This window comes from Anarhichas minor, unplaced genomic scaffold (genome assembly GCF_050575085.1).
Source record: "Anarhichas minor isolate MPS153535 unplaced genomic scaffold, ASM5057508v1 ptg000006l, whole genome shotgun sequence".
NCBI classification, from domain to species: domain Eukaryota; kingdom Metazoa; phylum Chordata; class Actinopteri; order Perciformes; family Anarhichadidae; genus Anarhichas; species Anarhichas minor.
In genome coordinates this window covers 3,120,109-3,147,248 of record NW_027466452.1, presented here as the reverse complement: position 1 = coordinate 3,147,248, position 27,140 = coordinate 3,120,109, and the positions used below count along the sequence as shown (strand labels likewise).

Here is a 27,140-nt window from a genome sequence, read left to right as displayed (position 1 = left end):
GGTTTGCACTATATTTCTCTCTTTTGATTCACGGCTGTGTCGGCCTGATAGAAGAGATCATATTACTGTGTGAGTGTGTGTGTGTGTGTGTGTGTGTGTGTGTGTGTGGAACAGAGAGAGAGAGTATATAAAAAGAGAGAGAGAGAGAACGGCACAGCAGAGGAAAGAGGGAGAGAGACAGGAAGTCAGAGAGGAAAGAAGGAAGCAAAGAAGAAACAAAATGAGAGAAAAACCCAAGAAGAGGAACAGAACAGAGAGATTGTTGAGAGAGTGTGTGTGTGTGTGTGTGTGTGTGCGTGTGTGTGAGAGAGAGAGAGAGAAAGTAGAGGCGGGTCCTGCAGATGTGTTAATGTAAAGACGTCATAGTAGGGGTGGTCTACTTTTTCCATTTTAATTAAATACAGCAAAATGTTTTCACAATTGCCTCTGAGAAGTGGAGGTATGAATGTCTCGGCCTCACAGTGTGATTCTGAGGGCTACGATGTGTGATGCATCCAAATGTACTACTGTCAGTTTTAAACACATAGCATGTTTGTAGTGATCCATAATTTAGACAAACGGATGAATTAGCCTAGCTCAGACGTAAACACGCCACACGTGGTTGACGTCTGTTACGTCTCACCATCTGAATTGGTCCAGTCTTAAGAAACGTGCAGCCCGGTCTTACTTTTTCCTTGCTTTGGCTCCCTGACCACAGTCTGAAATCACAGAGTAGACACTTCGCTCTTGTCTCCAGGACAAAGCTAGTCGATGCTAAGCTAACCCCAGTCACTCCACTCAGCAGACGTGAAACAGCTTGGTCTTGAGAAGTTGCTGCACTTGATATAAGTGTGAATTGAGTAGGCAGCGTTCCTTTCACACACTCTCAATGTTGCATTGCCATAATACATTGTGCTTAAGGTCTCTGGTGTTTCACTGCATCTGAAGAAAAGGGAGATCCTCTCTTCATCTTTCTTCTGTGGATGTACAGGATGGACACAGAAGTGAAGCTGTTCTTTGCCTCATTGAAATGGATTCTACCATCATTCTCGAGGTGACTGTGTGGTAAAATTATATTGAGGTTGAAGAGAAAGATGATCAAACGCATCATAATAACCATTATAAGCAGAGATAACTTGATGGTCTAATAATTGCCATTAAGTAAAGACGATTGGACAAAAGAAGAGATCACAGTTTCTGAAGCTTTATTGACCAAGGGAATAATCAATGAATCGATAGAAAGAATCAGTCGTATATAAATGTCATTTTATTTTATAAAACATGCTCTACCAATCAGACGCCTGCAGTCGCTGTGATGTGTCCGTGGTGTAGAATAAGATAGCTTTTGAATGAGACATCAGAGGAAGGGCTGTCTGGAAAACTCAAAGCATAATGAAGTTGTTCAATTGAAGCAGTTAGTTATCCAAAACATATTTGTATAAATATTTTTCTTTTGGCCTAGTGAATCACTCGGTATGTAATCTTAAAATCATAAACGAAAGCACAGTTTAATCACACACACAGAGAGAGAGAGAGAGAGAGAGAGAGAGAGAGAGAGAGAGAGAGAGAGAGACTAATGTAAACATGATGATTGTGAAAGCTGGGTGAGGTATTTCTAAAGCAAATAGAGAGGAAGGGAGAACAGGGAGGAACAAAGAAGGCCTCAGTAAAGAACAGGAGAATATAGACCGATGGAGAAGCACACAAATAGGTTATCAAATAGTGGTCAGAGTGAGCAATAAGAACTTTAATACTGTATGTATACTATTAGGTCACAAAAAAGGCCGTGGCATCATCACCAACGGGACACCCCGCTGAATCCTTCCATCTGCAACCAAACAGAGGAACGTCTGCACTTCGCTGCAGTGAACAGGTAGTTTTTACTGGCCCCCGCTGTCCAAATCTGGTTCAGGGAAAAAAAAAGTTGTGGCCGCCATCGACGGTTGCGTGGCTATTTAGAAATAGCGTGTTCGTACAGGATGTCTCTCTGACCAATCAGCAGTCTGCTTTGTTTTAATTCCACCTTCTAGTGTCGTTTGGAACATAGATCGAGGTAGTACCTAAAATAGCTGTTCTAATGTGTTACGGACTCCTGGACCACTTGGTGGGAAGGTGGTTGTGGGGTGGCAGGCAGCAGGAACTGCCTAGCAACATGTTAAAAGAGAGGGATCGAAAGTTGGGGTACCTTAACTCCGTAGTTATTTACCAAAATGTGAGAGAGAAAATATGACGTGGTGGTGGGACAGTAGGTTTGGTCTACTTTACCAGGAGAAGATTGTCATACGCCTGTGTTACAGAAGACATTCTGACAAAGTAGGAAAAATCACAGGTGTAAAAAGTAAAATTATGGCTGAATTATTGAGAGTCCTGATGTTGTTCACTTACTGCACATGCAGCAAATAGCTAAAACATCCTTTACAAAAAGAAGTTCTATTGAAGCCTCTGCCCATTCACTCATATAGCATTTCATAAACCCCGCCTCCTCCATCCCGGCATCCACCTGTAGGCTCTGATCCTAAGTCACCTCGGGTGACAATTTATTGTCATCACACTCGGGGCTTAGTTTCACCTGGGGGTACACTCATATAATAATAAATCTGCTCCCTACTGCCAGTTGGCTGACTCCACTTCCTGTACATTATGATCACTGGCATGTAGCCACGGCATAAACAGGATCATCCACTCTTCAACAGCCGTTTTTAAAGAACAATTTTTGTCAGTCAGGATTACAAAGATTAATTAGGATGGATTTGTCAGTCATTTTAAAATTGTCTTTCATGCATCTACAGCGACACAATCGGCTTGTCTGCTTGAACGCTGCTTGTGATGTTTCGGCAGGGCAGTTACAAAATTACAGGAATATTCAAGGCGGAACTGGAAATAACACGGATAAAATGGAAATATAGGGTTATTTGCTCAGGCTGTATTTACCATATGCAGATAGAAATTAACCTTTTACCATGCATTAATTTGCCAATAAACCAATCAATCTGTCAAATACATACAATTTAGCTAGCAAGTTAACTCATGTGAAAATTTGAGCTGACAATGTGGGCTGTGTGCAAACTTATGGTTTATAGTAAACGGCTAATTTATAAAAGAAACGTTTTAATTAAAACCGTTTCAATGCATTCTTTATTGTAAAACTCCTCAATGAGCTCAAGTCAGGCTTCATCTCACCAGCAGAAGGAGATAAGTTATGAACCGTGCACTTTCAGCTTTAGGCTACTAACTGCTGGTTGACTGAAATATTATAAAAAATGTCAAATATATCCACTCTAATATGATCTAAATGTACATGAAAGCATGCAGGGCTTTGGCTCGGACGGTGTTGGCTGCACACGTGATGGGAGAATGCACTGTGCAGAGGGTTGTAATTTAACTAAATTCCTATTTAATGGGGTGCTGGCAGATTATCTGCACATGATGGAAGAGTGTGCTGCTGAATGCACAGCATGGCTACAAGTCAAATACTTTCAAACAAAACATGCCATGAGTCCATATTGCTTGTTTATGTGTATTTTTTCTTCAAATACGTTCACTAAAAGGTGACATTTTTATGTTGAAATTGTGAAAATTCCCAAATTCTTGACCTTAACTTTCCTTTTTATTTATACCGAAAATGTTCCACCCCATTACAACCCTAATCGGATCCTATTTTATCGCACGACATCGTACCGCACCGCACGGCATCGTACCGCACCGCACGGCATCGTATCATACCATACCGTACCGTATCGTATCATACGTACCGTATCGTACCGTACCGTATCATACAGTATCGTACCATACCGTACCGTATCATATCATACCGTACCGTATCGTATCATATCGTACCGTATCGTACCGTACCGTATCATACAGTATCGTACCATACCGTACCGTATCATATCATACCGTACCGTATCGTATCATATCGTACCGTACCGTATCATACAGTATCGTACCATACCGTACCGTATCATATCATACCGTACCGTATCGTATCATATCGTACCGTACCGTATCGTACCGTACCGTATCATACAGTATCGTACCATACCGTACCGTATCATACCGTACCGTATCGTATCATATTGTACCGTACCGTATCATACAGTATCGTATCATACCGTACCGTATCGTACCGTACCGTATCGTACCGTACCGTATCATACAGTATCGTATCATACCGTACCGTATCATATCATACCATACCGTACCGTATCATATCATACTGTACCGCATCGTATCGTATCATACCGTACCGCACCGCATCGTACGTATTGTATCGTACCGTATTGCGCCGCAGCGTACCATACCTCACTGCATCGTACCGCATTGTACTGTATTGTACCATATTGCACCGCATCGGTACCGTACCGCACCGCATCGTACCGCATTGTACCGTACCGCATTGTACCGTACCGCACCGTATCATAACGTACCGTATCACACCACATCGTACCGCATCATACTGTACCGTATCGTACCTTATCGTAACGTATTGTACCGTAACGTATCGTACCGTACCGTATCGTACCGTACCGTATCATAACGTACCGTATCACACCACATCGTACCGCATCATACTGTACCGTATCGTAACGTATTGTACCGTAACGTATCGTACCGTATCATAACGTACCGTATCACACCACATCGTACTGCATCATACTGTACCGTATCGTACCTTATCATAACGTATTGTACCGTAACGTATCGTACCGTACCGTATCGTACCTTATGGCCATGGTGTTTTTTCTGTATCACATACTCCCATTGTCCCCTCATACAGCTTTCTAACTAGCCACAGTGTCGGCATCTCATCTAATTATCTATCAGAACACAACCAGTCAATCTGTCTGTCCATCTGTCCCTGTTGGCCGTCACTCCCGCTATTGAACGCCTCGCCAGACCCCCCCTCGCCCGCTCTCCTATCCCCTCGAGCCCGCTGATGCTTGGGTGACTTTCAGCACTGTTGCTTGTGTTTTTGGTGTGTCTGAAAGCATCTCAGTTGGTCGGATCATGGGGACGGAGTGATGAGGGACTCCTGGTTGGTGGAGGGATGCCAAATGGAACAGATGGGCGGAGATAGAGCGCTGCCAGAAGAGACTAATTATCAGGATTTAGTTTCCAAAATAAACATATTGCAATCAAATCACATACTGCAATCATTGCTGCATTGTTCTCTGTCTGTGTGTGTGTGTGTGTGTGTGTGTGTGTGTGTGTGTGTGTGTGTGTGTGTGTGTGTGTGTGTGTGTGTGTGTGTGTTTGTGTGCGCTGTATTAGTGACAATAACTTGGATAAATTAAGTTGTGTTGGAAGAGATTGGATCAGTTCCTGAGGATATTTCTTCATCTTTTGTTCACGATCAAACTGTGGTGGTGTAGTGCTAATTATTGTGGATAGAGTAAAATAAATATGTCACATTTGAAATGCGTAAACTGGTGTCTGTTCTGACCCTGAGTCCTTGTAGTTTTGTAAACTTGACGTGATGCCAATCAAAGCTTTCTGCTAATCTGTGATGTATGTGTTCAGTGCATACAGTAGGAGTTGTCCGATTTGGGTTTTAACCATCCTGCTTCCAAAGACTATTGGCCTCATGAAAGAACAATTTGGTGCTCTCTCTTAAATTGCTCTTCTTAACTCGATGAATCCCACCTGTTCACCAGGAGGTGCGCTTTTATGATATTTGAGCATTAGCATAAATCCTACCTGTTTTTGCTCCGTGGGTACTTTCAACCACAAAAACTTTACTCAAGAGTAAAAAGAAGAACGTCGAGAAATCAGCGGTCAAAATGTTTTGTTGAGCAGCATCAGCATTTGTATCAGGGCTGCTGCCAATAGTCAGTCAGGCTAGTGTGACAGAAATGAAGACAAAATGGTTTGACATGAGGTTACAAATATAAAGACATCTTGCTTAACAGCAGGGTAGTCCAGTCCTTACAGATGGTCGAATAGCTTTGGAACCCCCCCCCCCCGCCAACACTATGAAAACGTCTAAAAATGTGCACAATTATCCTCATAATTACCAGTTATCATGCCCCCCCCCCCTCTTTCTGACAGCCAGATTTATATTCCAGAAAAATATAAACATTTTTGATTTGAAAAAAAAAAGATATTCCAGTGACTCCAAAGACAGTTTTTTAATTATTCAAATTTGTATTATTATCATTTGAATACATTTTGCCATGGTTGTGAGGTATTTTTTGTTTTTTTGGAAGTTGAACCTCAGTTCCTATATTATGTCTATAATAAACCCCATTGACACCCATTATAACCACAATGATCCCGCGGCCATTACATGATAAAATCAAACATTCTAATAGATCAGGTGATTTTCTCATGTTTGCCCTATGGAGTAAATACATGCTGTTTCCCTGGTTTCCACTAGAAGCATGGCTACTGTATTCTGTGTTTGATTCAATGCATAAAAACGTGCCAATTTGGCGACTTTCTCGCTAAATCTGGCGACTTTCCAAACCCTCATGGCGACTTTTTTTGTCAAAAGCTACTAGTGACAAATCTAGCGACTTTTTCTGGTGTTGTTGGAGACTTTTGTGGTGTTTTGACTCTGATGTGAAAGCACGTACCGTTCTGCACTATCGTGAACGAGCAGCGAGTGCTGCCGTGAGCCGCCCCAAAGCACTCACAGGCGGGTACTCTCACAGCAGCCTCGCGCAGCAGTCAGAGAAGAGAGGAGACACACTCTCGGCTTATTCATGTATCTGCACTCTGCAGTTAGTGTATTTATAGGTGTTGAGCTTCATTTTTATACGAAACAAATAATAACCGTAGCTGTGTTTCAGCTGCAGGACAGCAGTGAAGGCCCAGGTATAAAATGCACGACCCGCCACTGACGCACACACCATCTAGACTTTTATTCAGGGCCAATACAGTTTAGCCAATAAAACTTAGTTTATACTGCTGTCATGGTGACAGAGATAAGACAGATAAACAATTGCTGAGCTGAACTACCACAGCTGTGTGAATCACCGTCCTCTCTCTCACACACACACACACACACACACACACACACACACACACACACACACACACACACACACACACACACAGTCACCCATTAGTGTCCCTCTCTCGCTCTCCAGCCATCTCTCACTGTAGACTTGATTTATGTCCCCTGATGGAGTTTAGAGTCAACTGAAATCCATTCAGTGCAGATAGTTTCACACGCCGCCCAAACCCATGAGTGATAAAAAGGCTCTTTTTGACACATTTACACAAAGATAGCATTGCAACCTGATTTTTAACTGTAAAGAACGCTTTATTCTGTCTAAAGTTGAAGTTAAATGAGACTCATTGTTTATGGCATAACGCTTTAAAAACAGTGAGGTCAGATAAGTTCTCGGGTCAAAATGGTAAAAAATGTACCTAATAGATATCACCATGAAACTTTCCCAGTTGATTATTACATTAAGACAATTCTTTTTTTATTACAAGTTTCAATCAATGTTCAATTATGCAAATGAGGCATTCTCTAATCAAATACATACAATTCTTGTTTGATTTTGTTGAAATATTAGAGGCAAAGGTTTTTATAGAGGGATTTTTTTCTGAGAAAATCTGATAATATTTTCAACAGCAATAAAAATAATAATTGTCGCCATGATTTTATGAATTCACATAAATGAGGCTATGAATGATATATGAACAAACCCCTCTGTAAAAGTTACAGAAAGACCATCATTAAGTTTTGGGAAATGTTACGCTTAAATATGCAAATAAAGCATCATCAATGGTATCCTTTGGTGAATTTAGACACAAACAAAGTAGTAAAATAAACACCTGAATGTGTATTTGGGATGTTTTCTTTACACAAGAAGACATGTTTTTGACCAGCGCATGAAAAAATTGCCTCGACTTGTGAAACAGATTTTCTGATTGAATACTGATTTACTTTACTATGTGTATTATTACTTTAAAACACCTGAATGAATACCTCCAATTAGCTTAAACAGGATATTAGCTGAATTTTAGGTCTTGAGGAAAGTGCGTAGAATCCTACTCATCTAATTTACATCTTACCCCCTCAATCTCTCTCTCTCTCTCTCTCTCTCTCTCTCTCCTCACCTTTCTCCGTCTCCTTATCTTATCCATTACATTTCATTTCTTCAAACCTCTCCTTCTTTCTCCTCCTCATGCTGCTCCCTTTTTTCCCTGCATACACTGTATTTCTCCCTTTTCCTTTGTCCTTGTCTGTCATCCTAATAGTCTCTCTCCCCCCTTCCTCCGACCCTGACCCACTTAGCTGGCTGCTTGTTATTCAAACCATTGCTTTACCCACACAAACACGCACACACACACACACACACACACACACACACACACACACACACACAAGCAGCAGAGATGAGAGAGTGAGAGACAGAGGCATGAAGGGGGAGAGGGAGAGAGGGGGGGGGGGGGTAATTTAGTTTGACTACAAACCTAGCTACCTAGAAGCAGCAATACTCTGGATTCTATGTTTTCTGGAACTAACGATCATTTACATCATTGATAAATCTGCTTCCTTTTTCCTTCAAATAATCAATTCATCATTGAGTCAATGAAATGTTGAAAAAAATATCCACTCTACTGTCGTACATGACAAAGAAAAGCAGCACACCTTCTCATCAGAGAAGGTGACACCTTCTGATTCATTCATCAAGCCGGTGATTAATGGACTCATTGCAGCTCTAATAGTTGTATCTTACAAACCTCGATAAATGTCTGTTTGAGAACCTTTTCAAGGAAGAGCCCAACATAGGGATGACCTCAGACTGAGGTGCTGCCACAGCTGTGACCTACTGAACCCTGATTTATTTTTAAAGTGGAAAATGAACTTACGTGTACACGATGCCTCAGCACCATCTGTGACTTAGATGAACTTATGACTCTGTGATGGACGTTATGGCAGCTTTACATGGTTGTAAAATGGTAAATATTACAAAGACATTTTTTACACAAAGTACCTCATCTGTTGAACAAATGCCAGCCGAAGAAGATCACAGGACATAAAACAGGCCATCGCATTACACATGTTCATGATTGAGGGATTGTTTCTTTGTAATAGTGTGTGCATTATGCTGTATGTAGAGTACAGACTGCTGTAACTTTTTTGTTTTACTATTTAACAGAACAACATCTGTGAGTGTGTAAATTGGATTAAAATAAATCTCTACTGCCAAAGTGTAGGGAAAATTCAATTCTAATGATACATACAATGCTCAAGTTGAATAATTTTTCTGTGTTCTACTTATTTCGACACTGATGGATCCAAGAGCGCTGTGGCAAGTCAAACTTTGTGACTGTGGACCAGGGCTGCATCGAACGATTATTTTGAGCATTGATTAATCCGCCAATTATTTTCTTGATTCGTCGATTAGTTGTTTTGAAATGTCTGAAAACAGTGAAAAACTCTACTATACTCTCCCACAGCTCAAGAATGTGAGTTATGATAATTATGATAATAAGCTGCATGCCTCACTGTGTGGAAGTGACTTAAAACCGTGTTAATGCAACAACGAATTGGTAAAAAAAAATTACCAGGAATTTGAATTCCAGTATATAATGTATAAAGGATATAAATATAGAACTAAATTGTATAGATCGGCCTCGTTATCAGCAATACCCGATCCAGCTATTTGATTAAGTATCGGTGCATTACTAGTTGAAACTGGGAAATTTCCTCCCAACTGCAACACGACAGTCGAGTTTTGAACATGAAGCTTTCGCCACTAACAGCCACTGAGATCTGTCCACAGAGCCTCTGTGTCTGTCTGTCCCCCCAGGACTGATGGAGAGCATGCTGGGTACCACTCTGCCTCTCACACTGAAAACCATCACTCTTTCCCCCTTATGGGTTTTCTCTGTCCTCTGTCCCTCTTTCTCTTATTAAGGATTTTGTGTCACACGGGACATGAACAACAGTCTCAGGGGTGAAAGTCCTGTGTTTGCTCAACCCGCCCATCAACACCAACCTCCTCCATACACCGACTTATACTGACTTTGATTAGAAACATATTTGTGATACGTCAAAAAAGATATTCTTCCCCTCGAAACGTTGTTGACAATGTAGTTTTTCAGGAGACCTGCGTATTTGGCCAGATGTATCAATGTCTAAGTGGTTCTCAAAAAGAAGCGTGTGTGTGACCTTTGCTTGTTGCTGATAATGAAACCTCAGAGCTGGACTTGATCTATCATCTACAGTCTTGGGGCATCAACAGCAGGCTGACGTTAGAGCGTAGACTGAAGCAGGTCATGGTGGTCTAGATAAGGGTCTGGGCAGGTGGTCACACTGGCTGTGCTCCATCAGGCTGTGCTGGTGTGGGGGTGCTGTTACATAGCAGCATGCAGCACATGAGGGGGCAGGTATGATGTCCGAATCCATCAGCTGATCTCCAAACAGTGGCAAGTAGTGTGAAGGCACCGCTTAACCTGACGATTGGTCGCGATGAGGTGCATCAGGTATTAGGGTGGAACTAGTTCAAGCAGGGGACCTTATAGACATGTGGCACTGCTGTCTCTTAGCAGGGATCCACACTAACCTTTAAGTGGCCAAGAACTAACTACTACTTATTACTGATTGAATCACTCATTTCTCAAAATTGTTGCCAGTCGTTATAGTTTTATTGCTGAAGATTTCAGTCCCGGTTGATACGATGGTTACCGTGGTAACGGCAAGTGCGGTTTCATATTACAGGTCCAAGAATTCCAGAGGCGCCGACTCACATTGTTTTAATAAAGAAGTCGGGCAGTAACTGGCATTTTTCCATCTGGCCATGAGCAGCCACGATGTGATTTCATGCTGCACACGATGTCGCTCAGCTCGCTGAGGACTTCAGCTGTTGAATGAAAAATGTAACGTGGAGCAGCAGTAGCAGTGATCACAGAATGTAAAATGGAGACCATAAATAGTATCAAAGACGGGCTTCGATTCACTGAAAATATTAGGTGGCAGAGCTAGTTCAATACATTTATAATGAGAAGCCACGAGAGAGATGTTAAAAGATCCTCTTTCAGTTGAGAACACATGTTACACACTGCCTTTCTATACTTGATAGTTATTGTATTATTATTAGATTTGATTATGGTGTCTTATTCTTTCTGAAGGTTTTGTGACATCGTTACATTGCTTATTGTGTGCGTGTTTGTCTGTGCCAGTGTGTGTGTGTGTGTGTCTGTTCCATGTGGGATATCAGGTCTTGTCAAAAGGTAAATGGAAGAAGCCACTTTGACTGTGAGGTCAGGTCAGCATGTCTGCTCTTCTCTTCCTCTCCTCTAATTGGTCAGAAAAACTTTAATGGCTCCCATAAGAGGAAGACTGAAGATCAGCCATAGAGACAGAGAGGAGCAACTCTTATCCTCTGCTCCACCATTCCTGTTACTGCTCTGATTATCTGATATGTGTATGTAAAGCATTAATAACTGATAATTCCATAAACCACACTATATGTGTGTGTGTGTGTGTGTGTGTGTGTTATGTCCGTCACAACACCGTGTTAGCTTTCTGTTGACTCTGTAAACCTATACCTCATTTGCATAGTACCCAACAGCTGGCGAACGGATAGGGCAGTTACACCTGTCTTTCCACCTGTCCACCTGTGTTTGTATTTGTGTGTGTGTGTGTGTGTGCGTGTGCACTTTGCTTCCACCCACCTGTTCAAACGTGCTTCTGTCAACCAAGACAATGAGTATGTACCCATGAATCATTTGAATATGGTTGTTGTTTTGCTGGTGTTTTTGCACTTCCTGTTCCCTTGTCTTGAAGTCAATGGGTTTTTTGACTGTGTTTTTAGTTGGATGTCTGAAATGAGTTCTGTGGTTAAAACCAGCTGAAGAGATTTTAACGTTTTATATTATGATATAAAATACGTCGGTGAAAATCCTTTGGGTGAATTTTGTAACTTTCAAGTGTCTTAAAAAAGCTAACAAGTGGCTAAATAAAACTACAAAACGTCCTCACTAGAAAAACTAGTCCGCCTTTAGCTTAGTAATGGTGAAGTCATGTGGGGACTTCCTGCTAACAGCCCCATTGCCCATCGATCTTACGCACGCTCTTACATTTCTACAAAGCAACACCTAACATCCCTGAGACTAGCTGGAAAATAGGCACAACCAGGGCTAATTTGAACTATTTCACAAGTTGCCAAACAACGTAATCTCTGTCCACAGGCACCTAATATTTTGTGAAATTAAGATACTATGCAGTTATACATCAGCTTAATAATGAAAATCTATCGTAAAAGAATAAAAGCTTTATTGATGATGATGATGGCAACCAAAGGCCAAGAAACAAGCAACCCTTACTGCCGAGCACTGCAGTACACAGTAATGTAACAGTGGACAAAAAGTAAGCTTTATCATATCAGAAGGACACAACACTGACTGCTTTTAGTCACCTAAAGTGAATATGGGGTGGTGATATCAGTAGCTGTCTAGTGGGTTCCTCTGACATGCACTGCTGTCTGTAGTGTAGGACAAATACACGCTAGTGGATGAAGGAGGAGAGGGAGCCCACGGGAGGAAGAGTAGGGCAGATAAGAGATGGGAAATGAGGAAATAACAGCCCATACAGCATGCTAATAGGATTCATTGTGTGCCATGTCAAATATACAGTTTATGCTGATAGTATACGAGACAGCTAAATGATTGACACGTACACTGATGGATGACACTTTCCCACTGCACACTCAAAACCTGCTTACATTTTCAGCATGCATTACATTTTGTAAACAGATATAAATTGGTAGTTTACTGTATTTCTACATTAGCCGGTGTATTGATCGGCCACTGTGAAGAGTCGAGAGTTATTCGGTTGCCTGTCATCCCATGTTGACGAGGTGAGGCTGCGAGCTTCTCTCTCTGATGTCAGTGATGTCATTATCCTGTTTCTTTTGTTTTTTGGGGGGGTCTCATTTATTAATGGTCCCCTATCAAAACTTGTCCTACTCAAAAGTGTGAAAGGGGAAAAAACACACCAATGCGTGGCTATAAGCACGTGTTTATCCTGACATCTGAGCTTCTATAGATTACGGATATCATCAATATATCCGTGCACAAGACTGATCTTTACAGGAAAACAGGGACGAGAGCTTTACCAGCCGCCACAAGCAGGGTTTTCACCGTCTGAAGGAGATGGCACACCGTACTCTGTTACCTCCATCTCCACTTATTGTCTCCTTGCTGGCTGCTTGTCTGCTCGCTGTGTTTCATTCTAGTTTATTGACATTGTTGCTCTTGTGTTTTTTTGTACTCTCCAGCTGGACGGGGACAACATGTTCCTGGGTATGCCAGAGCAAGGCCTTGACTATGCCTCAACCAATCAGGTTTGTGTTTACGTGTATACGTGTGTGTGTGTGTGTGTGTGTGTGTGTGTGTGTGTGTGTGTGTGTGTGTGTGTGTGTGAGAGAGACACACAGTGAGTGTCCTAAGAAGCCGGTCTTTTCTCCTCGTTTGTAATAGCACTGAGCGATTTTCTAAAGGGAACTAATTGCTTGGGAAAGTGCTGTATATTGTTATAACACTTTGTCAAAAGTGTAACAATCATTTGCAAACTTAAACAAATGTATGCCAGGTGTGCAATTAAGTGAATATTCATTTAATTATCAAGCAGTCATCACGCATGTCAAATCCATTTTTCACACTTGCATGGTTTTATAAGGAAATTACTTTAATATTGTCCCTTTGCTGATATGGTTAAAGGAAGATATTTCTGAATGGATGTGTTGCTGTTTAGTCCCTGCAGGGTGAGTCCATTGGCGGTTAGGGGTTTTCCAATACCTGTTAGGATTGAGCTATTAATTATTCCAGGACACTGAAATACAAACAGTGATACAATGTGATCTCTGAGGCCTCAATGCACTTCTTTCTATCGTCATTCTACTATCACAGGCCCGAGTTCTGATGAAGAGTCCTTAAACAGCACTCTGAACCCCATTTCTCTTGCTCCTGTCACATTTGACTCTCTGTGCCCTCGTTTTTCACTGCAGTATAAAAGTAATTTACCTCTATAGGAACGGACCAATGATGGCTAGAAGTAGAGAGAACTCAAACGTTTATTTTGTGCAATAGAACACAGGTATAATACCATAAATCATAAAAAAAAGAAGAAACGCAAGTTGAATTTCTTTGCTGATTTTTAGGAATTAGGAAAAAAATGGATCTTGTATAAACAACATTTTTTGGTGTTACAAATATCGGAAACAAAATGGAGGCTCCACGTGCTCTACATATGGAACTATTTACATTTCTTCAGCCTCCCTTGTCTTCTCCTCCCTGCTCTGTGTTCAGCAGTTCAGACATTTCACAGAGTTTTTGTCACGTGACTTGGTCTCAGCCAAGTCAATCATGGCTTCCCAGATACGCGGAGGAGCACAGAATTGAATGTTTTGTACAGAATCTGGTGAGACCAAACGCTTTATTTCTGGCTCAAATGTAAATGAGACATGTAGAATACAGTGATTTTGATGAACTAGCACTATTTTAAGCTTTAGATTTGATTATTCTTCCTGATGGAAGCATTCGTCTCACATGATTTGTTCATGGACCATTGGAAATTTGAATAAACGATAATACAGTTTCTGTCTATGATGAATGATGTCGTTTTAGCAATTAAAAAAAAAAAAGAGACCATGTATTTGAAACCCGCCGGCAGAATATTAGTAGACGGGAGAGAAAACACGCTGCCATTATGGCCATGTTGAGATTAAGTTACAGCGTAGTGCATTAATGATATTATTTTACAGACGATGTTTATTGATGCTGTCTTCATGACCCGCTGTGTCTTTGAGCTCACCTTTAGCTATTTCAGTCTTCACTTATTTCCAGTTGCGTCAAACCAACTTTTCCTCCCATCCTGTTCCACAAATCAATATCACTTACTGCTCTCGACTCTCTACACACAGACTGGAGCACTGTGTGGGGTTATTGAGTGCCGCAGACGTTTCTTATGAAAAGCAATTTGGGATGTTTGAATTAGAATAAGTTTGTTTTATAAAACTGTTAATATGTTTACATGAAATTTACCATTATTTGCCTTAAAACCAATAATAATCAAGTAATCAAATAATCAAGTGCAGAATTATACAATAATTGAATCTTTTCACTTATACTTTTAGTTTTAGTTTCTTGAACTGTTTCTTTTTGATAAAGGTTTGACAAAAAGAAGATCTGGATTTGATAAACAACTTTATTATTCATAACTATGTGGTGTTTTTGTATTATTATTTATTGTTTTTATTATGTTCTGAACCCTAATCCTGTCAGTCCGAAATGATGCTCTATGAACAAAGCTCAGTAAAATGCATCCAAGAAGCTCTCAAGACGGATTGAAATCCGAGACACATTCCAGCCAGATGTTGAAAACGTGTAAATGCATCCGTCTCTCCTCCGAGTCCTCTCAGAGTGTAACTATGTCGGTACGCGGTCTGTGGAATAGTCCACTCACCCTCTGATCTACGGTCTGTCTCCTCTGTCTTCATGTTCACATAGCTAAAGTTACACTGAAATGATTATCTGATCCCTGATCAGCTCAAACATGGAATCAGCGAGACACACTACAGCTTTAATTCTGTCTCTTAAATGTAAACGACAGCAAAGTTCACAGAAAGAAAGTCTCTTCTCTTCCACTGTTTATTGCCCAAACTCATAAAACTGGGCTATTCAGTTACACATTCAGTTGGAAATGTGGGCGACATTTCTCAGCAGTCAATTAAAAGCCCTTTTAAACATTAAACATTTGAAACAAATGCAAATCCATGTTAAGAAATGCAATTTGTACTCTTTCAATTTTGAAATACAAAATATATATTTTCACATCACAAAGTGCAGAAACAGGATCAAAGGTAGCTATGGATGCACAGAGACATAACCGGGGGCAATAGAGCGCCGCAGCGATGACGTATTTGTGGAGCTAATATATATATATATATATATTTTTTTTTTTTTAATTCTAGAAACTGTTCTGAATGTCACAAATTAGTGCTGATTAAGGCTCCAGCCCCTCGAGATGCTAAACAGGATAAGACGTGTAGAGAATGGATACACGGGTGGAAATTTCCACCAGAGAACATTGCGTCCATTGCATTGAGTGAGCGATCAAGGTTTATGGTGTATGTACAGCTGTCGCGTTACGTCACCTCAGTGCGATGACCAAGGTATTAAAGATCAGCTGTTTTTAGATTCCTAAGCAACGGTCCCGGAACAGCGCTATGCAGCAAACAGAGTGTTTTATACGGCTGTGGGTGTAACTGCTTTCACTGTGGAAGCCTCTAGGGATGTGTTTGTTAGTGCAGAATTACCTCACCGCCCAGCAAAGCCCATATTAATAAGAAAGACCATCAGAGATGCATTATTCATGGAGTACAGTGTAGAGAATAGTGTGCGGTATAGGCATCCATGTTTTGATGTTTTATTCATATTGCTGTGCCATAAGGAGACCGGGAGCGGTGTGAGGAATAAGAATTTATGGCTGAGTTATAGAAGTACCGTTGCTTACATAAAGTCAGAGGTTGTTGTGATGAATGTGACCAATTTGAGTCCAGTGTGACCCTTCACTCTTGTCATTTCTTTTGAATTGTTAATGGAGCAGCAGTGTGTGATGTTACTGATCTCACCCTGAAGCACAAAGAGAGCGGCTCGATGGGCCGCATGCAGGATCCTGTTAGTACCCACTGAAGCCTTGGATTCACTCGTGTGTTCTTATTTTTATGTCTCCTCTTAGGTAAGAAGCTTTTTATGAGGGCACTTTTACATAATAAGAAAAAAAAACATCTTGTTTTTCAAAGTCCACAAATTGTTTGTCCAGTGCAAGGAAACAAGTTTAAAATTTGAGGGACATGAAAAAAAAAAGCATGAATATCTGATCAAATGTATGTTATTGTATGTTTACAGTAATTCTAATGATTGGATTATTAAAGAGATACTACCTTTGAACTCACTAAGACTATAAAAAGCCTTGGGTGGTATTGGGTGCGTTTAGCTTACAAACCACTAGATGCTTTTTGATTTGTACACCAGTACTGACACTCACATGTTTACCGCTGAAGTTCTTCTTTTCCAGCCTCTTTTGTTTTTGCTGCCATCCCTCAGTATCAGTATTTGCACACGGCTCAACACCTGCCCTTGTGTAGTGTTTAGGAGCCGATTTGGATGGTTCAGAACGTTTGGTGCATCTGGAGTTGACTTCTCTTATCAGAAAGTTAAGAGAAATTTAAGAGAACGTTGCTGCATGAGGCCAATTGTCTTATTTAGTCACTAATATACAAACTAAATATATTTGTTTAATCCGTACAAAGAACAATGCAAAACAAGCATCTTGGATGTTATAGGGAGTGACGAGCTGGACCGTTTGTTGGCCTGCTGCAGTGACTTCCTGGAGCCTCCGCTGGATGCCTGAAACACAACCCTGTTACCAGTCTTTATGCTAAGCTAAGCTAACCAGCAACTGGCTCCAGGTTCATATGTAATGGGCAGATATGAGAGTAGTATTGATCTATTCATCTGATTCCCGGCACAAAAGCGAATAAGCGTATTTCCCAAATATTGAACATTTCCTTTAATCAATATCGAGCCTGCTCATCTTAACAGAGCTGCTCACTGGTTGTGGTTGTAGTGGGAGGCTGTATGGATATTAATACGTTCAAAAAGAAAAGAGTGAACGACACTAAAGTAAAATATGAACTAACTAGCCTGTTGTGCCAGTGTTGTTATGTGCTCCCGCTGTTTCTGTTTGTCTTTCTTCCTTCATTGCAGCTGTACAGTACTCCATGTAACCTTCTCTTATCAGGGATTAGCTGTGGAGGGAATGAACAAGCAATTTATTTACAGCCTCTCCCTCTTATCTCGTTCCTTCTCTAAATAGCTCTCCGACTCTCTCTCTTTCTTTCAGTCAACTCCGTTCAGTTAGTTGGTGTTTAAGTAAAAGCAATATCGCCCAACAATAAAGATAAAATATCATTTTGACCCGTGTGTGTGTGTGTGTGTGTGTGTGTGTGAGCGAGCGAGGGCTTGTGTAGAATCTCTCTTGCTCTGTCCTTGTTCCGCTCAGTGACCTTTTAATTTGACCTTTGACCCTTCCCTGGCCCCTGCATCCATTTGAACCGTTGTTTGTCTCTGTTGTTCTTCCCACAGTTCCGTGTGCCACAGCCCCCTCACCCTCTCAGCAAGGTGACGCCACCCAACCAGCCCTCCCACCACTGGAGGAGGGACACACACATGGCCGACTCACATCGTCTGCCCTGGGTAAATGCACACACACACTTTTATAACACTGAAACTCACACATAAACACGGAGTTTAAATGGGCAAACAACTGTGGCAAATACAGCAACAGTGTTGTTTATGTATTTATGCAGTTCTAGTGTGACCTGCAGCACCTGCTGCACAGGTAAGGAACATATCTGTAGCAGCAGTTTAGACATGTCGTTGTTTACATCCTAAACCTCTATTGAGGGTTTTGTACGTCTGTCGTGATATTTTATAACATCATCAACCTAATAAAAGGGGGTAAAAAGGTTTTTATAAATGTAACTTATGGTGCTGTTAGATTGCTGCTCGACCACTCCGTTAATACACGCATGTGTGCAGCAAGCGGGAGAGCCAACGGTTGACCACAGTGAAAACACAGAACTTCTGCACAGTTGTAGATAAAGATCATGCTATGCTAAACCCTGTTGTGGCAACGTAGGATTGATTCTGACTTGCAATAATCCATAATAGTTGTGAAGTCCGAATTTAATGAAAAAAGATTGATTTAATCATTTTCAAAATCCACAACGTGTTTTTATCTCACGCAATATTCTGCTTCAATCCATATTTGCTTGTGTTTAGCCTTTCTTAACTTAATGAGAGATGACACTCTTAAATTCATGTTACGCCCTAAACACACCTGTTATTAATAAGGAGACTAAATAAGTCTCTTTTGCCTTACTTTGCGTCCAGATTATGCGCTGTTTATTTAGCAAAAGTGGAGTTGTACATGCCCTAAATGTGCTATCGGCATGCGGTTTAGACCACGCGCTATAGATAGTTTAAATAGGGCCCTGTGTGTGTTTATGTGGTGTTACTTTGCTCTCCTGTTGGTGGGACAAGCTGACGTTTATAGAACTAGTTTGATAATGACTGAACAGTTCCTCTAGTGGAGTATCTGTAGTCTGCACAGAACCTATGTTAACACCCTCTGACGACAAAATTGACATCACCCCCGCGAAAGTATAACTTTGGCTTTACAAGTCAGTTCCATGACCACTACATGAACATCTCAAAAAGGTGTGCGGCTTTTGCAAAAGAGCCATTTTACTCGTCTGGTTTTGTGGTTGTGCCATGAAGTTTTTACATGACCTATGATTTGTAACTGTGATTTGTGTAGGGCACATTTGACCTGGTATGAGCAGCACAAATCAGTTATGATTCATATGAAATATGTGCTGTGCTGCTCAATCATTACATCCTCAGCTCTCATATATGTGCATTGTGATGCCTATTACAGTAAAATGTTTTTTATGTTCCTTAAACATGGCCCCCGACATATCCATGGATTATTATCCCCTGTGTGAGTGGGGCCACCAAAATAGTTGGAGGAAATCCCCCCCAGCTCTCACCCACACGCAACATACACTCACACATGTATCTTACACATTCTTTTTACGTTACTGAGCGAACAAACAATAAAAAAAAATCATCATTCATCAAACTCATACTGTACCTTCTGTGTGAGTGTGTCTGTCTGTCTGTTAGGCTAATCAGCATTTAGAATGCATTCAAAGTTTACTATGATGTAATTCTGAGACAATCAGTGAGAATATGGGCTATTTCTATATAGTTATTCTTAATACTTGTCATCGGGTCTAATTCCGTACAAACATCAGACGAAACGGGTTCATCAGAAACTCCTTCAGCTCAGACACCAGCAGGGTTCCCAGCAGCCACATTACCACCGAGGACGGACTCACATCTGGCTTCTCTGCAGCCTTCGACCTGTCATTCACCTGCTGCAGTAAAATGAGAGGTTTCTAAAGGGACGCTGGTGTTTGGAAACACTACCACTTTTGTCCACAGGGACCGCCAGAATCACCACAGAATGAATCTCCTGCTTCCCAGAAGAGGGACCATAATGGTGAAGAGATAGGGAAGACTTAGGTAATCATTGCAGCTGTTTAAGTACACAGACGTTACTCTTCAAGATGATATTCAAATCATCAGATCCACAACTACTGTATGTGACACAATATAACACACAAATGAAAGAGCATACAGCAGTTTGCAGCAAATTGGCCCAGATCTCTCAAATCTCTCTTTTTAAAGATGCATTTAAAACAATATATGAATTTGTGCAGAGGGTTTAAATATACCAGCTATCCTGATAAGTTAATATTTAGAGATTGATATTCACATTTTGTACATAAATAGTCCCTGAAAATGCAGAAGTTAAAATACATTTTCATTTTAGACAATTCTAATCCAATCTAATTTAACGACTATTAATGCCCCTCCTAGAGACATTAGATCACCATTCTATAGAAACTAATGTTGATGGTCACACGTTACTCATGTCCAACAGACATTATGTGTTTTTTCATATTGTATGAAACAGTCATGAACATGGAGTTGTGAGAAGTGTGTAATGTGAACACATGTGTGAAAGGACTTTAATCCTGACTACATTAGTCTCTGTAGAAGCTCCCAGAGCTCAGGGAACAGGCTATTGTACTGACATGAATGGGAGAAGAGAGAGAGAGAGGGGGGGGGAGAGAGAGGGAGAGGGAGAGGAGGAGAGAGAGAGGGAGAGGAGGAGGGAGAGGGAGAGGAGGAGAGAGAGAGGGAGAGAGGGAGAGGAGGAGAGAGAGGGAGAGGGAGAGAGGGGGGGAAGAGAGAAAGAGAGAGAGAGAGGGGGGAGAGAGAGAGAGAGGGGGGAGAGAGAGAGAGAGGGGGAAAGAGAGAGGGGGGGAGAGAGAAAGAGAGAGAGGAGGGGAGAGAGAGAGAGGGGGGGAGAGAGAGGAGAGGGAGAGAGAGGGGGAGAGAGAGAGGAGGGGAGAGAGAAAGAGAGATAATTTATTCAGAATTGGAAGAAATGATAGAGGGAGTAGACGAGGGGGGAGAGGGAGGCAGACAACAGACAGTGTAATTTATGCAGAGCGCTGAGCTCCAACAGGACACTGTGTCTGAGAAACACACTGTTGGACTTGTTGTTGTGAGGACCAGATAAACACGGTGTAGTCAGCATATTGTTGGATACACATGACGGAAACACATGAAGCAAGAGAAAGTTAAAACTACATTTGTGATCGTAGAATAGGACTTAACAAGAATGCAAAGAAATATACGGCTCCATTTACCCCTGACCTGTAGTGATATGTGACGCAGTAATATTGTGATCTGCACTACATACATGTGCCTTTAGTGATCCGATGATAGTTGGATAGCACATAAACATCGGTGTAATTGTATGGGAGCAAACAATGGCCCTAAAGGTTTGAGTCTTATAGAGCACTTCACCGTTGTCAATATAAACCTTCCCAACGTGTCCCAGTTCATTTCCTGTTGCAGTGTATGTGAATGACATCAGCTGGAAGTAAACATGGAAACGGTTGCCTAGCAATGCAATTCTGTTGAAAACGGTCTATAAGCAACTGATCGATTGCTTATCTTGACGGAAAATCCCAGATTGCACGTCTTGAATTTTAGGATCTGAATTGGAAAAAGCTAATTTGAGCAGCCAGATGTTTTTGGAGTTGAGTTGTACTTGGAGTTGAGCAGACAGGAATACAGACTACATAAATCCAGATTGATGGTTTTTATAGTAAAATATTACAGTGCTGTAACTTCAGCAGTACTTACATTTCAACATAAAGATTTTAGTAGTGTTTAAATTTCACAAGGAAGTATTCAGTAGCTTATAAGATTCAGACATGTTTAAGACATTTGAACTTTACTGATGTCTGCTGAATCAAAAGCATCCTCAGGACCCTGATGATGATGATGATGATGATGATGATGATGATGATGGTGGTGGTTGAAGTGACCTCCAGTTTGCATACAGTATGTGGAGGGAGGCTGTGTAGCACTATACACAGGCTGGTTCTAGTTGCAGGAGAACTACTTGGAACTACTTGGGCGCTAGTCACATGGCGATGTGTCCTTGAGCAAGACACTTAACCCCAAAATTGCTCCCGTAGGCACAGCGCCTACGGTGTAGAAATGTGATAGAATCTGAATTGTAAGTCGCTTTGGATAAAAGCGTCTGCTAAATGGCTGTAATGTAATGTAATGAAGAGGACAACAGGGAAAATGCAGACTGCATTCCTAACTTAGAAGCTAAAGTTACATGTCCTGATGTCTGTTGTACATCCCTTTAATTACGCCACCCAATCCACATGTCAGTCAATTTAGTAGTCACGGAGAATACAAAAGATACTTTTGTGTTGCATTATGGGAAGTGTCGTATTCAATGTTTTTAGAGCTTGATCCATATCAGGGACTATCTGTGATATCTGAGCCTCTGCTGCACCAGTCATTTCTTTAATTAACTTAATGGCTGAACTGTCCCTTTAATATATTATTAAGTTATTTTTAATCGTGATTCGTTGTAGGATTATGTAGACTTAAAAGATCAGGCTGGTGTTATTCTTTATTTTTATCATTTTTATCAAACTCAGCCACAATCCCATTGGTTAAAAATGGCTTTTTTTATTTTGGATGAAAAAAAAAGTCTCAGTTATTTCCTGAAACAGCTGAACATTGCTGATTTTGTTTGGGACTACTTTCAGTCGCAGATTAATGTTCTGTACATGTTGTGCTCCAGTTACAGCAGCTCAAAATATACTACAGTGTATAGATGAACTGATGCATATCAGAATGCAGGCAGAGATTTAACTACATTGACATACAATCACATGCTGTACCTGCTTCAAGCCATCTCCAGCGTCCCTACACCGAAAGAAATCTCAAAAGTGCAATTTCTCTTTGGGATGAATAAAGTTCTATCTATCTGTACATCTACTGTGTATGTCGGCAGCTCCACACACAACGTTGCCCGAAATAATTGCATTTGCAGTCTTTAAAATGCACGGCAGCAGTATCATCATAACATATGTTGGTGACACCTCAAACATCACTTCATGTCAGACTGCGGTGTGGGAGCCTTGGTAGCAGAAGGGTTAACAGTACATGCAGTACAAACGCAACATCGCTGCTTCTATTCCAGCTCTGGGACCTTTGTTGCATGTCATACTGCTCTCTCTCTCTTTCCCATTTCTACACTGTCATCTGTCTAATAAGTACAAAAAATGAAGTGTGAGCTGACAGTAAAGTTACCTAAAGGACCAGTCTACACTTCTATTGTGAAGAATTTACAGGGAAATGTGTTTATAACCGAATTAGCAGCTGTTAATAAAAACAAGTCTACTAAAACTGTAGGGAGGAAGAATAAGCAGCAAAAATAAAGGTGGACTTTTATTGTGAAGAATTAACAAATGAAATGTGTTCATCCCAGGCGGCAACCACCGGTTCTGAAAAGTGAAGCCAAAGCTTCATCTCTTAAACCTGCATTCTCTCTACTGACCATCAGGGGGCGACTCCTCTGGTTGTATAGAAGTCTATGAGAAAATGACTCTACTTCTCTCTTGATTTATTACCTCAGTAAACATTGTAAACATGAGTTTATGGTCTCAATCTCTAGTTTCAAGTCTTCTTCAATGCAGCATGATGTTCATTTAGTAAATTATGGTCCATTTAGAGTCAAACAGACCATAAAGCAGGGTATGCTTTAGGGCGGGGCTACACAGTGATTGACATCTCGCTAACGCTGCAAGAGCTGTATACTCTACAGACCTCTGCAGTCCAAATATGGTAACATCCGCTCACTGGTTGCAAAAATCTAAAAGCTCTAAAACTGCTACGACTACCTCCACTTTAAGAAGTGGAGGTTATATACAGTCGATGGTTCATCCAGTGCTCATCCTCAGCTCCTTTGATTACCAAATACATCCGATCACAAAAGTCACATTGAACAGACAAGTGTAACCACGGACTGTTCCTTCAAATTAAGAGCATGTGAACGCAAATGTGGCTGCTGGTTGAAGGATCAGCACTAAAGTGAGATGTGTTGAGCGGGCTGCTGACACATCAGATGCATTCCACCGTTCCAAGTGTACCGACACTCTCGGTGTCCTTCCCGTTGTGGCTTTTAAAAGCACTGAAGGAGGGAAATATTTAGGTTAGAAATGGATCCCTGGGAATCAACAATGCAAAGGGAGATAATGGGAGGCATTCTTTAGTGGATGGAGTGCAAGGTGTGATCATTTCCCATATTTTCTGTTTCCTACACTTTATAGAAAGGGCCAAACTAACATAGTGAGCGCACACATCACATGCTCTGCTCCTAACTCATCACTCAGCTCACAAGTCACGCAACTCATAACTCAACACTGCATATTGCGTTTGAGATAGAGTAGAAGAGAGAGAGAGAGAGAGAGATGAAAGAGAAATTGAGGATGAGCGGAGAAGAGCGAGAGGGCAAAAGAGGGCTGGAGGAGAAGGGACGGCGAGAGATGAAGAGCCAAAGAGAAGGAGAGGGAGAGACTGGTGTGGCTAGCCAAGCAGAAAAGGCTGTCAGTCTCCATAAAATATCTCCTCTGTCAGATTAGTATGAGAGGGCTTCTCTCTCTCTCTCGCTCTCTCTCTCTCTCTCTCTCTCTCACCCTCTCACTCTTCTTCTCCTGCGTGATTCTCTCACTCCATTTCCCTCATTTGTCTTCGCTCTCGGAATAATTTATTATCATATAAGGCTGCCGCTGGTTTTCTTTTTGCGCGTCAGATTAGCGCTGATATATATATTTTACACACTGTGTATTCTCTCAGTTAAAAGGAGGCTTGTACACATAAACAACTGTGTTGTTCTGCTGCTGAATGATTTTGGGAATATCATTAGTGATCATTAGTTGTTGACAGGAGCTCTGGGCTGAAGAATGACATCATGACACAACACAGAAACTAGATTCAGTATTGTGGGGGGGGGGGGGTGATGGGCATCTCTTCCATCTATTATCTCTGACAGTGATGTTTCACCACACTTTGGTCTCTTTTAGTCCCGTATGTAGTCCCGCCGAAGGCGACATCGCCCGTCCTCCCACCTCTACCACGTTTCTCCTAAACCTGACTTTGTCCAATCAGTGAAGACGACATTTAAAAAGTTTACCTTTCCAGGTGCCTTTAATTGCATTGTCTCTCTCTCTCTCTCCTGTCTATCTTCAGTCCTACTCAGTGGGCGCTTTGGGCGATGAGGACTTCAACATCCCTCCCATCACTCCCCCCACCCTGCCAGACCACATGCTGCCCCCCCACCTCCCCCATGATTCCCGCTCTGGACCGTACCACCCTCTGGACAACCCCTCCAGCTCCGCTCCACACCACCCCTACCAGCTGCAGGGCATGGATCTGCCCGGTATGCCCGGCAACCAAGACGGGGCTGCTATGTTGAACCAAGATGGCCGCACCTTCAGTCCGGATGGCGGCCCAATGACCAGCACACTGTCCGTGGTGAGTGCTCACACATGATCGCACGTATTAATGATTATTTAGCTTTAGCAATGAATGAGGGAACAGCATGCAGTCACATTCTGAAGGTGGATTTATATACATGACATCTGCTAACCCACTACATAAGTGAGGGCAGCTGCAGCTCAAAGGCCCTGCTCACCCACACAGATCTTTATAATAGTACTTTCTGATTACACCTTGGTTTTAGGCTTAAAGAGAGTTAAGCGCCACAAAAAAACAACCCAGAACATTTGAATATGCAAATATTGTTCATTTTAAAGTTTGTCTGCTGACTCCTACCTTTCTGAAAGTCCATTGCTAAGGCCTTTACACACCGGGGGCGTTTTTTTCATGCGATTAATTCGCAGTTTCACACAAATTGCGGATATTACGTAATGAAAATACAACATACTGGGTTTTTATGTTTCAGAACAAGGCAGATTTTTCTGAGCTTCAGCACCGCGAATAAAGGCATCAACTAATCACGTTGTTGAGAACAAGTTGAGTTGCGTCGCTATTTATGAAACAACAACACGGGGCTGTGTTCAACCAAGATGGCAAACTTTATTCTGGTTTCAACATTGACAAAGCCAGCGCAGACCAGATCCTCCTTCTGTTCTTACATTTTTACAATAGAGACATAAAGTGTTGTTTATCAGTCATCAGTCAAGTCGTGAATAAAGGCTGTTAGTGTGCAGCATGTGCACTGGAGTAGGGCGAGGCAATATGGCTTATAAATAATGTCTCGATATTTTGAGATCATGCCGCGATATATCTGTTTTATGTAACACTTTGATGCGTATGATCATCTGAGGTGATGTACTGTGATATGATATCAGATTGTGACTTGACGTCTTGACTAATTATTCACTCAATTTTTATTTGATGTATTATCTAATATGTATATTGCCTTTATTTATTTATTCATACATATATATATATATATATATATATATATATATATATTAATGCATGTATTTTTGTAAATGTATTTGTTAATATAATTGACTGATTGACTTATTCAATGAGTGTAGAGTTGCTTTTCAGGGTCACAGGAAGGTTGCTTTTATTTTGAAGTCAGTACTCTTACCGTAATGCCTAGTATACATGTACCGCAAAACAACATGAGGGCCAGAGCGAGAGAAGCAAAACGCTAAAGCGAGTCTCAAGCCGGCGGCTTAAAGAACATAACAGTACAATTTGTACCCACGTTTTTTGCAATATAGTCATTTATACATCCCACGTAGAACATGCCTCAATACATGGAGTATATTTCATATATCTCCCACTGGAGGTTTGAAGTTTCCACTTCACACTTACTCTGCACAGTGCATCATTCTGCTCAGTGAAGGTTGGCTTTAAATGAATGATAACAATGAAAGATAGACAGTTTGTTTTCAGACTCCAGCAGAGTTTGTGCATCTGAGCACATATCTGAAATAGATATAAGTTTTACAAGTTAATTTATTTAAAACTTAATTTCATCAGATGATGATTCATTCAAGACTTTTTCCAGTCACCAAATGTTCTTAATCTTTACAGGAGCTGCCTCATGGTGATGTTCTCTAAGATAAATATTGCTTCATGTTTTGCTGAGCAGGAGCAGTAAAAGTGATTCAGTGGGAAAAGCAAGTTAATGTGCA

The 27,140-nt window shown here is 41.2% G+C and overlaps 1 protein-coding gene across 1 annotated transcript in view; it reads left to right on the top strand.

Moving 5' to 3' along the window:
- The window catches only part of tox (thymocyte selection-associated high mobility group box), a 51,786-nt gene that overhangs the window by 3,686 nt on the left and 20,960 nt on the right, over nucleotides 1–27,140 (top strand). The window contains exons 2-4 of the mRNA XM_076079544.1: nucleotides 13,224–13,289; nucleotides 18,094–18,204; nucleotides 25,213–25,497. Of these exons, the coding sequence (XP_075935659.1) occupies nucleotides 13,224–13,289; nucleotides 18,094–18,204; nucleotides 25,213–25,497 (462 nt within the window). The remainder of the gene's footprint in view (nucleotides 1–13,223; nucleotides 13,290–18,093; nucleotides 18,205–25,212; nucleotides 25,498–27,140) is intronic.